Source organism: Drosophila ficusphila, unplaced genomic scaffold (assembly GCF_018152265.1).
Source record: "Drosophila ficusphila isolate 14025-0441.05 unplaced genomic scaffold, ASM1815226v1 contig_791, whole genome shotgun sequence".
Lineage (NCBI taxonomy): Eukaryota > Metazoa > Arthropoda > Insecta > Diptera > Drosophilidae > Drosophila > Drosophila ficusphila.
In genome coordinates this window covers 4029762-4047131 of record NW_025064737.1, presented here as the reverse complement: position 1 = coordinate 4047131, position 17370 = coordinate 4029762, and the positions used below count along the sequence as shown (strand labels likewise).

General features: G+C 38.6%; 2 protein-coding genes across 3 annotated transcripts; one reads left to right on the top strand and one right to left on the bottom strand.

The window, feature by feature from the left end:
• Positions 1-1731: 1731 nt before the first annotated feature.
• LOC108098493 (gustatory and odorant receptor 63a) lies at positions 1732-4723 on the bottom strand. Its single transcript, XM_017201413.2, has 3 exons — positions 4505-4723; positions 4296-4445; positions 1732-2838 (listed from the first exon to the last, which is right to left on the bottom strand). Exons 1-3 carry the CDS (start codon positions 4712-4714, stop codon positions 1732-1734), a joined length of 1467 nt encoding a protein of 488 aa, XP_017056902.2. The 5' UTR covers positions 4715-4723.
• Positions 4724-9538: 4815 nt separating this feature from the next.
• Positions 9539-14851, top strand: LOC108098660 (beta-mannosidase-like). 2 transcript variants are annotated; one of them, XM_043209028.1, is made up of 10 exons: positions 9539-9790; positions 10436-10579; positions 10633-11152; positions 11214-11301; positions 11356-11530; positions 11697-11807; positions 11867-12346; positions 13589-14223; positions 14283-14465; positions 14531-14851. In XM_043209028.1, the coding sequence occupies exons 1-10, from the start codon at positions 9676-9678 to the stop codon at positions 14801-14803; spliced, it is 2724 nt and encodes a 907-aa protein (XP_043064963.1). In that variant the 5' UTR covers positions 9539-9675; the 3' UTR covers positions 14804-14851. The 2 variants fall into 2 exon arrangements, with proteins under 2 accessions (XP_043064963.1, XP_017057225.2); XM_017201736.2 differs by having other exon boundaries at positions 9673-9790; positions 10402-10579.
• Positions 14852-17370: the final 2519 nt, after the last annotated feature.

Sequence of the window (17370 nt, the reverse complement as noted above, 5' to 3'; positions counted from 1 at the left end):
AAAAGGTGAGTTGCAGTTTTTTTTAATTATGTGATGACGTGGCTTTTGTAAAAAAAATGCAGTTAATTAATTCAAGTTTTTTTTTATATTTTTTTTTTTTCAGGTTTTTGGTTGTGTATTTGGCTGATTGCAGAAAATAATTGGTGACACCATCCAACTTGTAACTTGAAGTTCGACATCAGGATGCACTGCACCAAAGTTATTACGCAGTGAGTACATCCTTTAGACAATAAATAATTAAGTTATATATTTTAAAAAATCATAAATATTTTGACAAAGAAACTAAAAGAAACAGATAAAGATCTAAAAGTTTTTAAGAACATGAAAGAAATTTGAAAGGTAAATTTTATCAAATATTGAACTTGAAGTACATGAAAATCAAACACAATTAATAATTGTAAACAAGTAGGGACATATACATAATATAAATATATATAGTATATATATAGTAATAGTTGTAAGAATGCGGTTACCGGAAATATATAGTATGCTGACACCACATAAATGGACTGGACAACAGGCTGCAGGATCAATTATGAATGGCGTGATCTTCTATTGAACTCCACTCCAGGATGCAGTGCATCACCTCATTGGGGTAAGTATTTTTTAAACAACCGATTTGTATAAAATAATTTAACTAATATTTTGGAATGCTTCTTTTAATTACAGTGATGACTATTCCTTTCTGCTTGGAGTGAACTTCAAAATGCAGTGAATAAAAAACCCAAAGAGGTAAATACCTGTTTTACTAACAAAATAATTCTAACTATTATTATTTGTAACAAATTATTTATTATTATTTTTTTTTCTTATTTAATTTCAGGGTAAAGTGTTAAGTGTTAATGTTGCGAATAAAGTGGTTGCGGTGATTATCTTACTTCAAGAAGACGAAAGATTGCAGTGCAGATCAAGGAGCTAACTGAGTAAGTACCAATCTGAAAAGATTTATTTATGATAATCTCATAATTATTTAAGTAGTTTTTACATTAAGTTGGAAAATGCTTAATTTGGGAAGTATTTGGGAGAGTTACTATCTATCTATTTAAATAGAAACTGATTTAATTGGGCCGTGGTAGAGGCGGGATTTCTCTTCGTTTTTCTTCGATATACTCTATATGCAGGGCCGGAGAAACAGTTTTGAATCATACATTCAACTGATAATAATGGATGTAAATAAATTTTTTTCTACAAGTCAAGCATTTTGGGGTGTTGAATTCCACACCCGCTAAGATTTGGCGTGTGGAGTGCTCAACACCCGGTATACACCTTCCGCCGGCCCTGCTTCCCTTAATATGGGGCACTATTTCACTAGTTCCTTGGTATACGACACGGTGGCGATTGACCCTATTTGCGGACATTTCACACAAAAACGGAAATGAAAGATCGCATTGCTTGGGCCCGATGGGTAAGTAGGGGTGGTCTGCTGGTAAGCGCTTATTTCACCAGCTACGAACCAGCGCGCAGTACTACAGGGAGTATTCTCTTTTGTTTTCTTCTAAGAAATCATAACGGCATAAATCACTTTTACCAATTTAAACGTTTGCCTTTAGTTGGACAAATACTTACATAAGTGCGGTTTAAACCAACATCCCTAAATATATATATATGCTTTAAAGGGTAAGAAATTTTTATGAGATTTATTTTTTTGGCCTCAGCAACAGATGTAATTTATCCCATATGTTTAATATATGCGATATCTATTTGGAAAATTGCCTTATTAATATTGATTTCTTAACCCTTTCTGCCTTTTTGTTTTACAAATGGTGCCAAAGTGGTTTTTGAAGTGGTGGTGATTGCAGAGGTGCTTGGCATCAAAGTCATATCATTATCCATACTGTCCATGACAAAATCCACCACTGTGATGTTGGTAGTACCCTCAGAATCTCCCTTATCAGTGGGAATGCTTATCTGAAACTGAAGCAAAACAACCAAGTATGTGACCATTGTAGTTAAAAGTCCCTTGAAGAGGCTTCTGTTCACATCAAAGAAGCCACCACAATTTATGGTCGATGGATTCATCTCAGTGGCTCGCAAAAACATATTTATCTCTGTCTGGGCATCCGAGTTCATCCAGTTTAGCTCTACCATCAAAAGTTTCTTCTGAAAATTAGTTCGCACATTTACCGATGCATAATGTGCCTCATCGCAGATATAAAATAATAGTCCAATGTTCCATAAAGCTGTTATGGTGAGTCCTATATCTTTGATGCCAAATCCTTCTGAAAGTTGAGACATCAGTCCGTAAATCGAAAGAGTGATGATGAAAAACAGGTAGAGACTCATAAAAACAAAGGTATAGCACATGGCGTTTCCAGTATCCCGGGTAAGCTTACTTAATCGAAGCCACAAAACTCGGTAGTCGGCTACCATCGCAGCTGGGCCAATGTGTTTTAAGGCCTTCTGAAACCTCTCCGCCAGAAGGTGAGCCGTGATGCTCATGGCCTCACAGATAAGGAACCACCAGGCTCCCAACATAGCAGTTAAATTGTCCAGGATGCAATACGGCACAACTTGATTGATGTTCAAATCCGACATGGTAATGTGGGTAATAACCACTGATAACACTGATAAGATTGGCAACACAGTGGCTATATAGACCGCTTTTTGTCGGAGTTTCAAAGGTAAACTATGACCAGAAATCTGGTAGTACAACACCTCAAAGTCATCCCAGTCGTTAAAGAGTCTGGCTATTTTCCTAGCCTCATACCACAGAATGGGAATTATCATAATAGGCAAGATGTTAACCAGGAATAAGTAGGCAATCACCGCCTCCTCGAAGGGCCCGCTCAGAGAGCGCACGATGTGGATGCGGTTGTTGGCCACATAGCCAACATAGCACTGAAAGAGTTAAATAAAGAGATACAAATATTAATAGAAATATATTTCATTATGTCATAAAAATCACAAGAAACAACTTATGCCTAGGTAGCTACTAGCTACTGATATCACAGTATGATTTCATTGAACGTAACTTACGATTCGTAGCATAACATTAAATCCCGCTGTTAAGAACAACGGCTTCGACTATTTTAATATTAACAAAAAAGAAAGCTGGCTTTTGCAAGCCGAAGCTTATACAATGGTTTTATGAAAATCGGATAACTTTATCATATAGCTCGCATAGGAAATATCGAGAAATTTTTATATAAATAATGAAAAAAAAATTTTTATCGACGTTGTGTTTCATCCCACGACTATGGTTTTTAGAACGTCGAATTTTTTAAATACATTACAAAAAAAAAATATTTCATAAAAATCAAGCAATTATATCATATAGCTGCCATAGGAAAGATTGTAAAATCTATTTATAATTTACGGAAATAAAATTCCTACATCATTTTTTTATCGGACAATCATGATTTTTGGAAATTAGACTTTTTTAACGAATCTTGAATTTTGAATTAAATTTCATCAAAATCGGACGACTATAGCATATAGTTGTCATATGAACAGTCGTCGAAAATATGGAAAATGAAATGTTTGTGATAGAGTTATCCGATTTAAATAGAATTTAATCCGAAATTCAAAAACAGTTCGAAAACGCCATCCTGAAGAAATCAAGTCGATCTGATCAAAAACAACGGCGTGAGAATTTTTTATTTCATTCTCATGTGTGGGAGGCATTCGATATAGTCGGCCGATCCGGGCTGTTCCGGACTTATATACTGCGTGCAATGACTACACAACTTTTGGGAAAGTTTCAGCAAGATAGCTTTAAAACTGAGAGACTAGTTTGCGTAGAAACAGACAGCAGGATAGACGGACAAACGTACAGACGTATTTCGATTCAGATCGTGATGCTGATCAAGAATATATATATATGTATGTACTTTATGGGGTGTGAGGTGTCTCCTTCACTGCGTTGCAAACTTCTGACTGAAATTATAATATTGGGTTGGCAAGAAAGTCATGTCGTTTTTTTTAGTAATCGTTTTTAATCTAATTTATTTACGACTAATCGAGCACCAGGGTCACACTTTTTAGAATCTTTTTAAAGCTTATTGTCTTAGGTACTATCGACGAAAATTTGGCAATTATTCGATAACATTTGTGGAAGCTATAGCAAATTAAACATGGAGGACCAAAGTGAGCATTTTCGGCATATTTTGCTTTTTTACTTCCGAAAAGGATAAAAAGCGGTCGAAGTTCCCAAAAAATTGTGCGAAGTGTATGGAAAGATGCCAAAATGAAACATGGCCCTTTTTTTGGCCTTTAAAGGTTAAAGTATGGTTAAAGTTTACCATATATTTATGGAATATATGGATGAGTTAGTTAATTAAACTAAAACTACTCACCGCCAGGAGCACAAAGAAAACCACTGAGTAAGTGAAGGAGGCTGAATTCATTTCGAATTTGGCACGGGCAGGACCCCTTCGAACAATGGGCAATACGCCAATAATCCTTAAGAACCAGTTGACAGGTGCTATGTTCCTGTAGAAAACACTCTGGAAAGCAGGATACCTGACTTTAAATGGCGTTGTATTGCAGAAGAAGCCACACTCACAGGCGTGAACTCAGGATTATTGGAGGCTGTGCTCTCGGAGCTCTTCTTCCTCTCCAACGGTGGAGCCTCATAGTCTGCATCCAATCGCTCCGCTAATCCAATGGAGTACTTCCGAACCCCGTACAAATATGCCTGGGCATTAGCACTATTGAGGGGTTTTGCGTTGAGAAACACCGCGTCACCTTTCTTGCGTCGATAGTAGTTGGCCATTCCGGCGAGACTGTGGCTGAATTTTCTTTTTCATGGCCTTTTACAATTTTTTTCACCAGACGACTTCATTAACCATGCACTCGGCCTCGCCTCGATATCGACCACGCCCCTATTGACTTAAAGACGGAGTTTTAGTTTCCTGTTGTTGCGCGTTATTTGTCTTTTGAATGAATTAACCTTAGCCTGGTGGTCCCAATTTACAATTGGTGTCAATGACGCACCACCAAAAGGCAGTTCTGTAATCGGCTGGAAATTCGCAAATTGTTTTTAGAAATGTCGAGTTTTTTTCTTATATCTTTTATTAATGTTTTCCTTGATTCAAACTAGACCATTAATTATTTGTAATCTGAAAAAATAATTTTACATTTAACAACAAAATTTCCTGCAAAGGCAGTGTCTTCAATTTTTCGCTAGAGAGAATCGAAATTTTGTAAAGTAAAGGGTATTATAATTTCAGTCAGATGTTTGCAACGCAGTGACGGAGACACCTCAGACCCCATAAAGTGTATATATTCTTGATCAGCATCACGATCAGAATCCAAATACGTCTGTCCTCCTGTCGGGTTCTAAGTAAACTAGCCTCTCAGTTTTAAAGCTATCTTGCTGAAACTTTCCCAAAAGGTGTGTAGTTATTGGACGCAGTATATATATAAGTCAGAACGGGCTGGGTCGGCCGACTGTATCGAATAGCTCCCAAATGAGAGAATAAAACGAAAAATTTTCAGACAGCCGTTTTTGATAAGATCGACTTGATTTCTTCCAGATGACGTTCTCTAACTGCTATTGAATTTCGGATTAAATCGGATAACTCTATCATATAGCTGGCATTGGAGAGATCAAACAAGAAAAGTAGCTAGCTTCGGCAACCCGATGCTGATATACCCTTGCAGTCATCAAATATATCCAACAATATATCCAAAAAAAAAATAGAGCAATACTGCCAAATTTAAGCTTAAAAACACGCTGTTAGAATTGTACAATGTATCACATTAATATTCGGTTTTTTTTTTTTGCAACTTTAAACGCGAATAACATGTTTAATACTAAGAAAACTCGAAATTTTAAAAATGGTATATTAAAGTTTGTAATATTACCTTTACGTAGATATACATATGTTAGGACTTTATTAAAAATTAAAAGAAGAATCACAGTTAAAAGAAAAAAAAGCTTGAAAATGGCATTACTTTAATATTCGGTATTTATTGTAAGTCTTACATATGTTAAAGCTACGATTTTGATCAAATTTAATTCGTAATTTAAGGGTCGTTAAAAAAATCGTCCAAAAATCATGGTTACCTGATGAAAAACAACGATTTTTCGATCTTTCCTATGTCAGCTATATGATATACAGTAAAATCAGCTTATAGCGACTTTCAAGGGACCGACGATTTTTCGTCGTTATACACGGAAGACGCACTAAGCAGAAGGATTTAAGTGTATAAGTTTGTCTGGGGACCAATCAAGCCATCGAGTTTTCGTCACAATACCCGGACGGACACTATAAGCGGACTCGTTACAACAGGATTCTACTGTAGTTGTTGGATTTTAATGAATTTTTTTCTCGATTCAAGGGTTATTAATAAATCTCATATTTTCAAAAACATACTCGTGGGTATAAAAAAAACGACCCTATAATTTTTTTCCATTACTTTTATATATATTTTCCGATATTTCCTATGGCAGCTATATGATAACGTTGTCGGATTTTAATGAAATTATTTTCTCGATTCAAGGGTTATTAAAAAGCTCCATATTTTGAAAATGCAGCAGAACATCGGCGAGTGCAGACGTGCATTTATTTCTCTTGTGCTCCGGAAAAACCCGATATAAATTAAAAATAAACGGCGAAAAGTCGCTTATACAGAACTACTATACCTACCAGCTAAAAAGTAGTAAAGGTCAGCAAGTTGTTATAAAAGGAATCGAACCAGACGTAATCATTGCTGGAGTCGAACAGGCACTAAAAGATAAAGGTTTTAACGTAAAAACAGTCTCAAACACACGTAACCGAAACAAACAATCGCAACCTCTCTTTAAATGAGCCAAATAGCAAAAAGTGTAGTAACTGCGGAGGAGACCATACAGCAAACTACAGAGGCTGTCCAGTATACAAGGAGTTAAAAAGTCGCCCTCTAAACTCACACCTGATGTCTTCTTTTCGTCAGCAGCCCGATCATCACTCGGCAGTTCCACTATAAATAAAAACGTAAACGTCACTAGGCAAATACTTCATAGCAGCAGGAGACTATAACGCCAAGCATACGCACTGGGGATCTCTCCTCGTTACGCTGAAAGGTAGACAACTGTATTATGCAATTATAAATCACCTACACACTGGCCTAGCGACCCCAGAAAACTGCCAGACTTGATAGCTTTCGCAGTTACAAAAAACATCCCACGGAATCTGATTAGCGCCAGATCTCTCTCGGATCTATCATCAGATCACTCGCCTGTACTTTTTAGCTTAAACCAACAGCCAGTTAGTAATGACAACCCCGTCATGTTAACCTCTAAAAGCCCAAACTGGCTCAAATTCAAAAAATACGTAAGTGCGCACATCGAACTTACATCACAGCTAACCGGCGAAGATGACATTAACAGAACCGTAAGCATGCTAAAGTCAGTTTTGGCTTCAGCGGCTCGAATCGCAACACCACCAAGGCAAAGCACAACACATTACATAAGGCATACAAATGCAGAAATAGAGCAGCTAGTCGGCGTTCACGCCCCACACGGCTGGTGGGCATAAAAATGGGCGTGGCGAATTTAAGAAAAGGGCACTCCCCGCCTACTTAGAAACAGAATCCAAAATGCAGTGCCATCAAAGCTGGGCGTCACAGTTTATAGGTGTAAGAATCTGCTCTTGTAGTCCCAATATTCTATCAATACAGTTTCCAAAATTTCGACGTTCATACGGACAGGCAGGCAGAAAGATATAAATCTACTCATAATACATATACTTTATGGAGTTATACAAAAAATCACTATATCATTTTTAATGAAGGTTTATCTAAAAATATCAAAGCTGTATATTATTCCAGTGCGGGAAGAGCTAAAAGTTGGTACAAAAAATGTTATAAATATGCCTTTAGTTAGCCGAGATCGCATCATACTTCCACCACTTCATATTAAACTCGGGATAATGAAACAGTTTGTGAAGGCGCTTGACAAAAGTGGCGATTGTTTCAATTTTCTTTCACGCAAGTTTCCAGGATTAAGTACAGAAAAATTAAAAGCTGGTATTTTTGATGGGCCACAGATTAGGCAACTCGTGAAAGATCCTAATTTTGTCAAATCAATGAATGAAGTCGAATCCAAAGCTTGGAAGTCATACGTTTTGGTTATGAGTAATTTTCTAGGCAAAAAGAAATCTGACAACCACGTCGAGCTTGTTGAGTCCATGCTATCGAACTTGCAAGAGTTAGGGTGCAACATGAGCATAAAAATCCACTTCCTGCACTCACATTTAGACCGATTTCCACAAAATCTAGCTGATTTTAGTGAGGAGCAGGGTGAAAGATTCCATCAGGATCTTCGAACAATGGAAGAGCGGTATCAGGGGCGGTGGGACTCACATATGATGGCAGACTACTGCTGGAGTTTGCAACGTGATCTACCTAAAGTCGTCCATTCAAGAAAATCGCATAAAAGATCATTTGATAGTGTTCAATAGAAATTTTGTTAACATCATTTATTAATTTTCTGTACTTTTTTATCAAAATAATAAATCTCTATATTTCAAAAACTGAAGCTGTTAGCAATCATCCAGTATTTTTTTCATACTCAGGGCCATAGAAATACCCAATAACAGATAAAAAAAATAAAGGAAACAAGACTTGTGTTGACCAGTGTAATTATTGGCCATACCTGTGTATATTTTTTTGTGTGGATTGTGTTTGAATATCTTTGTAGATAGCCAGGCCAAACGAAAGTAGTTCTTTTAAATTGTATCACCTGAACCACTATGATTTCTTTCCGATTTAAAAAAAAGATCCCAATTTCAGATCAAAATGCCAACTAACAACAACATTTTTATACCCTTGCAGAGCAAAGGAAGAAGTTTGCAACGCAAACTTCGTCGTCCGTCTGTCTGTCCTCTTGTCTGTTTCTACGCAAACTAGTCTCTCAGTTTTAAAGTTATTATTGCACGCAGTATACATATAAGTAGGAAGGGGCCGGATCGGCCGACTATATCGGATAGCTCCCATACGAGAGAATGAAACAAAAAATTCTACCGCCGGTTTTTTTGATCAGATCGACTTGATTTCTTCTCAAATAAACTATAACATCGTTTTTTTTCATCAGACAAGCATGATTTTTGGAATATAGAGTTTTCTAACGACTCCTGAATTACGAAATTAATTTTATCAAAATCGGATAACTATATTATATAGTTGCCATATGAACTATAGACGAAAATTAAAATATGTAATAAAAATTAATAGAAAAATCGTCAAATTTTTAAAAATGACGCACATTAGTGAAAAATAAGAAAGGAAGCTAGCTTCGGCAAGCCGAAGTTTAGCCTTTATGCATTTTGTTTGACATATTTGATGACTGCAGGGGAATATAAGCTTCTGCTTGCCGAAGTCCACCCAGAAAAGTTTAATAACTTTTTTGTTTCTGTAGTCCCAGGATTCGGTCATTGTTCTTAATTTAGGCATTTTGTAAGTGTACAATGTAAACGTATCTAAAAGTCGTCATGCCGAAATAACTACCTTTCCCGCTATCGATCTATTTCACCACACCCAATCGCTTCGCTGCTTTGAATTGAGTTGCTTTGAGATGGTTTCAACTGGCAGTAATCAAGTGATTCGGGAGCGGTAACGTGCGTCCGAAAGCTAAAGAGTTGTGAACGGAGCTGAGGTCCGGCAGCCACTGATAAGATTTCAATAAAATAAATATTAAAAAAAATGTGCTTTTAAGATGTTAACGGCCGATCAATTCGAATCGCGATAAAAATGATAAGATTATATTTTATATTATATGTTTTTATAACATTAATCCAATGCAACATCGCGAAAAGCATTCTTGTCCAAGAGATTACAAAATGGACATTGAGGAATGAAAGCTCCTGTAAGTGACCTATGAACATCTTTCTCGGTTTTGTTTATTTTTATGCTTGATCGAGTCTCTTTAGAAATATGTATTTGTATGTGTGTATGTATGTATTGCCATGATAAGATTAAACAATAATAACACTCCAGTGCCCGACCTTGAGGTACTCGTTACTTGACCTGTGAAACACCGACTTAAAAAGTTTTACGTAGTTAGCATTTTTGAAGAGAAAATTATGAATTGCTAGATTCCTTTTTAAATGCAAATATTTGCCATCAAATATGTGGCCCCAAAAAATGTTGTGATTTGTTGGTGTAGGAGTGATTATAATTTACGAAATCTTACGTTTATACGGACAAAAGATGGCCGGACGGACATTACAGATTAGTCAACTATTTGTAGGATATACTCGTATTTACAAATGTTTTTTTTAAGTTGTAAACGAATATACATAGGGGTATACGAGTTACACTTGCCTTCATACTTTTCAACAAAAACAATTTACACGCTACTAGGAATGGGAAAAAACATGTTCGCTTGCGTTGACTTTGATAGCGCTTGTATTTTGAGCAATTAATAGTCTGTGAGTACTTCGAGTACTATAGTCTCTGTGATTTAAACCAATTTAGGTGCTCATTGTTTACCACTCCCGTGTTTTATCAGCCATAGAGATTGAGGTGCCACGACTACCAAGCGGCGTTTATACAGCGCTCAAGGAAACCTATGGAGACCTGCTGGACCCGGGAAATGATGTCGCCTTACGGTGGATAGCAAACCAGTCATGGACCTACAGCGCCAGATTCAACAGTGGGTAACAGAGTACCCTTAACCAAGTCACCTGATTGCTACCCGATCCGCAGGCGCCGAAGTGGGCTTCGACAGCCAGGTGAACCTGACGCTCTACGGAATTGATACCGTGTCCAAGGTGCATTTGAACGGAGCGCTCCTTGGGGAGACGGACAACATGTTCGTTCGGTACTCGTTCGCCGTTGGCCACCTCCTGCTGCCCAGCCCCAGCCAAAACCTTCTGGAAATCGAGATCCTCTCGCCACTGCAGGAGGCAAGCAGGCGCGCCCGGGAACTTGAGGAGCTGGGCGTGATCACCGGACCTGCCAGCTGCCCAAACGCTCGAGGCGATGTCGAGTGCCATCGGAACCACTTACGTAAGATGCAAATGAGCTTCGGCGGCGAGTGGAACCCAGCAGCACTCTCCTCAGGCATTTGGAAGCCAGTCGTGGTCGAGTACTACGCATTGGCCGTGTTACGTGATATCGATGTGGCCATCGTCCGGAACGACACTCACTGGACGATGGATTGCCGAGCCTTCCTTAGCACACCAGCGACGGAAGACTTTTATGCCCAACTGGTGGTTTATGCCAAGTAACTACAGCACGTTAAGCCCTACTTCAGTTATACCCTTTATTTCTTGTTATTCTCGTAGTGACCTTTTGGACGAACGCTACGTCCTTGAAAAGCAAAGGGTGTCCTGCGCGTCGCCTGTGTTAGAGTTCAAAATACACATACCTAAAGTAAAACCATTTATATACTTTCACAGCACTTGGAATAATCGCAATTTTCCCTAGGACCGAGTCACCTTGTGGTGGCCCAATGGCTACGGCAAACAAAAACTCTACCCAGTGCTTTTTTCAGTAAAGTGCTATGCCAGCGAAGACGGTGCTTCTCTAAGCTCGCGTACAGAGTCCCAGAAGCTCCTAAAGGTTGGATTTCGCACGATAGAGCTGGTAGAGGATAAAGACCGTGAGTAGTGTAGAATTATTTTTTGAAACAAGAAGCGAGCTAAAGCTTATAAGCCCTTGCAGTAATAACTTCTATACAATTAGATTGTTTTCCCAAATTGCTTTGATTTTTTGATTTCTTTTTTCCTTTTATTGCTATTTATCTCTTTGATTTTTCGAGGAACTAGACGTTGGCAGGACTTTCTTTTTTCGGGTTAACGGACACCCAATCTTCATGAAGGGAGCCAACTATGTGCCTGTCCACGCTCTTCCAGAGTTGTCAGCTGATGCGGATGCGTGTAAGAATGTTTGTGTTTTACGAGCTTACATTTGTACTAATGGCCCTTGATTCTTTTAGTGGAGTTTTTGCTTAAAGCGGCTCATGAGGCCAACATGAACATGATTCGCGTTTGGGGGGGCGGACTGTACGAGTCGGAGACCTTCTACGACTTGGCGGACTTTTACGGGCTTCTAGTGTGGCAGGACATGGCCTTCTCCCAAGCAGCCTACCCTCTGGAAAGTGACTTCGTGTCCTCGGTCTGCGTGGAGACGGTGCAGAACGCCCAGCGCCTCTCATATCACCCCAGTTTGTCCCTGATCGTGACCAACAACGAGGTCGAGCTTTTCCTGGCAACCAACAAATCCGATTTCGGGGAAAACGCCACACGAATGGAGAGTGACTATAAATCATTGTTTATTGGCACGATACTGCAAGAGCTCAAAGTTATCGCCAGAGACGATTTCAGTCCACGGCCTGGCCCCATGATCTCCACCCCTTCAATGGGCATCGCCGAGTCCAGCCAAGATCTGGACCTGCAAAGTCCAAACTTTGGTGACGGTGAGTCGGAATAATAATCGGAAAGCCAAAGCTGGCTACATTCCCAATTCAAAATGATAGAACGATAACCATAGTTAATTCATTCTCTTAAGTTAAAATTTAAGAAATAATACTGGACTTTTAAAATTAATTTTTATACCCTTGCAGAGCAAATGGGTATTATAATTTCAGTCACATCTTGATCTTCATAATCTTGATCAGCATCACCATCTGAATCGAAATACGTCTGTCCGTCTGTCCATCTGCCTGTCTGTCTATCTGTCCGTCTGTCCGTTTCTACGCAAACTAGTCTCTCAGTTTTAAAGCTATCTTGCTGAAACCTCACCAAAAGTTGTGTAGTTATTGCACGCAGTATATAAGTCGAAACGGGCCGGATCGGCCGACTATATTGGATAGCTCCCATACGAGAGAATGAAATAAAAAATCAGATCAGATCGACTTGATTTCTTCCAGATGGCGTTTTCTAACTACTATTGAATTTCGGATTAAATTTTATTTAAATCGGATAACTCTATCACATAGCTGCCATAGGAAAGATCGAAAAATATATATTAAAATAATGAAAAAAAATTATAACATCGTTGTTTTTAATCCGTCGAGCATAATTTTCAAAAAATGGAGCTTTTTAATAACCCTTGAATCGAGAAAATAATTTCATTAAAATCCGACAACGTTATCATATAGCTGCCATAGGAAAGATCGAAAAATCTATATAGAAATAACCGAGATAAAACTATAACATCTTTGTTTTTCATCAGACAAGCATGATTTTCGGAATAATGCGTTTTCTTAAGACTCCTGAATAACGAATTAAATTTCATAAAAATCGGACGACTATATCATAAAGCTGTCATATAAAAGTCGTCGAAAATATAGAAAAATCGTCATAGCTTCGATGTTGTTTAGCCTTTATGTACATATGTATTTTGTTCGACATAATTGGTGACTTCAAGGGTATATAATCTTCCTTTCTTGTTGAACTTTTTTTTAATTTAAACTGGAAAGAGAATTAAAAGTAAAAATTTCAATTTAAAACTTACTGCATCCCAATCCAAGTCAAAAAATATTTATTTATTTTATTTAATACGCAACAAACAAATCGAAATTCGATACGAGGTAACCCGCGAAAATTCAAAAATCGCGATACTTTTTGAAGACACCTCGTACAATGTATTTTTTGTGTTACAGCTCGATATTGCATAATCGACGAATACTGACCTGTACATTTGTGTTTGCCTACAGTGCACTTTTGGAGCGACAAAGACGCCTTTAGCCCTGAGACGTATCCCCACGCCCGTTTTGTTTCGGAGTTCGGCTACGCCAGTCTGCCAATAATGTCATCGTGGAAGCGGGCACTAGGAGATGGTGCCGAAGGAAGCAACGAAGAAATTGCAATGCTCATTCGGAGCCGGCAGCACGATCCCAAGGGATTCATACCTATGCTGCAACTTATAGCCTATCAACTACCGTTTGTTCCCCAGAATTGGGACGAGAATATCGAGAAATTTGTTTATTTTAGCCAGGTGGCTCAGGCCATGGCTACCAAAACAGGCGTCGAAGTGTTCCGTAGTCTGCGCACCGGAAACCATACTATGGGTGCGCTTATTTGGCAGCTCAACGATGTTTGGGTGGCCCCCACGTGGTCCTGCATCGACTTCTATGGAAACTTTAAGATAGTTTACTACTGGGCCAGGGATTTCCTGGCACCAACGAGTGTAATCGCGCTCTACGATAGCAGCACAGATAGCCTTAACATCACGCTAACCAGGGAGGACTTCTCGGAGCATAGAGACTCGCAGTTGTACTATGTGCTGGTTAACACGTATCTATGGTCGGGCTTGGTGGCTAAAAAAACCATAGCCCGCGCATTTGGACTGGTAAGAAAAGGTAAGAAAATGTAAGCCACTTTATTTCACAGCGTACCATTCACTTTCAGGGGTCCAACGACCTTGAGGTGCGCCCAGTGCCCCTGGAGTATTTGCTGTACGAGAACCATTCGAAGGAAGAAGTTTTTATGGAGATCGTCCTGCAGGACCAAAGTGGCGAGACCGTGGCAAAAAACTTCTTTTATCCGGTGCCACTGAAGAATATTATCGGCATAAAAGATCCTCAGTTGACAGTAAGTAAGCGTAAAAAAGCGTTTCTAAGCTCTTAAAACATTTCGTCTATTTGCACTTCGTGCAGCTCGAGGTTTCTGGCCAGGACTGCAAAACGGCAACTTCTCCGTACACCAATAGCTTCAGTCTGCGCATTACGGTGAAATCTCCCGCCTTATTTGTATACCTCGAGCTGTCCCACCCTGATTATATCCAAGAGCGGCACAAGTTTTCAACAAATGGATTTACCCAGATCCAGCCTAAAAAAACTATACACTTGGTGTTTGAGAACGACTCGGAATGCATGACGTTAACTACCAGTCATATAAGAGTGCAAACCATTAATCAGTATTTAACATGAAATATCTTTTTACTATGTGTGTCTCAAAATAAAATGTAAACAGTCATACTTTCCTTTGTACCCTTTTTATACCTTTTAACAGGTCAAGGAAGCACTTGCGACCTTCATCTGCCTCGCGAACTATAAGATCTACTAGGTTGCTCAATAAGTTCAATTCAATCTTTGTTTACAAGCCATTTGATGTCGCCGTGTCGCATTATTTTTTACGATGGAAAAATTGAATATCGTGCAGTGATAAAATTCTTATTTTGGAAGATTTAGCACCAAAATAAATTCACGAATGAGTGTTTAATGTGTATAATGATGGTCATCTTCAGTTAGAACAGTTGAAAGGTGCGTTGCCGAAATGAACATGGTCGTACAAGCCTTGGAGACGATCCACCTGGAGGACATCCAAAAAGCACATCAACAGCAGAAATCATAGCCAAAATACAGGATATGGTTTTGGAAAATTGCCGATTGACTGAGAGAGGTTTAGTAGAGGCTCTAAGTACACATCTCTTTAGGCAGTGTCAGCCATATTTTAAGTGAAATTTTGGGCTTTAAAAAGCTGTCTGCACAATGGGTGCCGACTTTCTCAGCAACATTTGGAGCGGTGGATAAAATGGATTTTAGGCGTTGATCCATTACAATGGATGAAGCTTGAGTCTATCATCATGATCGTGTATCAAAACATGGGGCAAAAGAATGGTGTGAACCTGGTTGGGTCCAGAAATCGGCCAAGAAAGTAATGGCATGCGAAAGGAATTTTGTTTGTAGATTACTTGCAAACCGGTAAAACACTTAATTTTGAACACCATTGTCACCTTTCGGACAAGTTAAAGGAAAACATTCGTGAAAAAAGACCCGGTTTGCAGAAAAAAAAATTATTTTTCAATGCATCGTGTCACAAGAGCATTTTGACCACGGCTAAAATCCATGAATTAAAATTCGAATTGTTGAAGCATTCCCCATATTCACCAGATTTAGCCCCCAGCGCCTTCCATTTGTTTCCAGAACTTGAAAAATGTATGGGTTGCCAGCGTTTTTCATCATTTAATGAAGAAGTCATAACGGAGGTTGAGGCATATTTTGAAGATCTTCCGGATTCTCACTTCAGCGATGGGATCCATAGATTGGAGGATCGTTGGAGCAAGTGTATTGATGTTCAGGGAGATTATACTAAATAAAAAAGTTTATTTTGAATCATAAAGTTGGGGTTTTTTTGTCGAACGACAAAACTTATTAAACAACCTAGTAGAATAAAAAAATTAAAGATGTTAATTTTGGTCGTTCGTGTGCAGCGATAGCTGCATGCCGCAAAATTAGTCCTTGAAAATTGAAAAAAATAAATACAGTAGAATCTTGTTATAACAACTCCGCTTATAGTATCCGTCCGGGTATCGCGACGAAAACTCGGTGGCTTGATTGGTCCCCAGACAGGCTTATACACTTATATCCTTTTGCTTAGTGCGTCTTCCGGGTATAACGACGAAGAAATCGTCGGTCCCTTGAAAGTCGCTATAAGCGGATTCTACTGTACATACATATGTTTTTTAGAAAGGTTATTGATTAATTATTTTTTTTCTTTTGCGACTTTTATAATAAGATAAGAACGCTTAATTTGTCATCGCAAGTCGCATTCTGCAACAGTTAATATTTATATGTACATACATATGTATTATTTGTATTTCAGGAAAGGAGAGGCTTGAACTCCTAAAATCCTGCTTTGCTTCAAGAAAAAGGAAAAAAAAAACAAATTCAGCGGCTATTTTGTGGTGGTTAACAATAATAATTTTCAGGAATTTGTTTCTTGTAGCGCTTGGAGCAGCTCTGAGGGTTTAGATACTTTGCTACCGCCATCTAGGAGAGGCGATCATGTCATGTAGGTTGGGGGTAGAATAGGGAGGCTAACGTAACAGTGGCTTCTGTCCATGGTACAACTATACATGTATACATGTATACTATACATACTTTCATATGTAAAAAAATTTTTTATAAAAATAAAATTAATTGAAAAACAAATACGTTTTTTAGAGGAACCTGGGCTTAAGTCAGCGGAACATTTTTTTTTTAATTTCCCTGCTACGCGCGACCCACTGTGCGGTTCACCGCCAAGCAAAGCAAATTAAATGTCTTGCGTGAAATTCCTTCAGAGCTATACCGCGATATTACACAAAGAAGAAAAGAATATGAGCATGGTACACGTTTCTTCTTTTAAATGATTCGTCCGAGCTAGAAATTTCACATCGCGCCTAATAGTCAGTTTTTTTTTAACACCACCACCACTTGTCGACGAGCATGGCCGAGCAAATTCCGCGTGCGTCCCTTTACCCCAACCTACCACCTAGCCTGAATCGTTACATTCTTCAAGTCTAAAAACATATGTATGTACCTTAAAAAAAAAATTTTAATTTAAGCCCCGAAAATAAAATACTCTAATAAGATGTAACTTCTTAGTTGAAGCAAACCTTTTTTTAACCTGTGTACCGGGCTCTTAGCACTTCGTCACGGTGCGATCTGACTATGGTCGAATAGGGCATTTCGCAGGCGACGCGATAAAAAGTGTTTTGGCGGCTTCATATGTG

Bases quoted from the DNA above. Each gene is read 5' to 3' on its own strand.
- LOC108098660 (XM_043209028.1), top strand. From the start codon at position 9,676: ATGATAAGATTATATTTTATATTATATGTTTTTATAACATTAATCCAA. The intron at 9,791-10,435 runs GTAAGTGACCTA...GTGTTTTATCAG, and splicing joins ATTGAGGAATGAAAGCTCCT to CCATAGAGATTGAGGTGCCA. The intron at 11,302-11,355 runs GTAAAACCATTT...AATTTTCCCTAG, and splicing joins TCAAAATACACATACCTAAA to GACCGAGTCACCTTGTGGTG.
- LOC108098493 (XM_017201413.2), bottom strand. From the start codon at position 4,714: ATGGCCAACTACTATCGACGCAAGAAAGGTGACGCGGTGTTTCTCAAC. The intron at 4,446-4,504 runs GTGAGTGTGGCT...CCTGCTTTCCAG, and splicing joins ATAATCCTGAGTTCACGCCT to AGTGTTTTCTACAGGAACAT. The intron at 2,839-4,295 runs GTGAGTAGTTTT...TAACTCTTTCAG, and splicing joins TTTTCTTTGTGCTCCTGGCG to TGCTATGTTGGCTATGTGGC.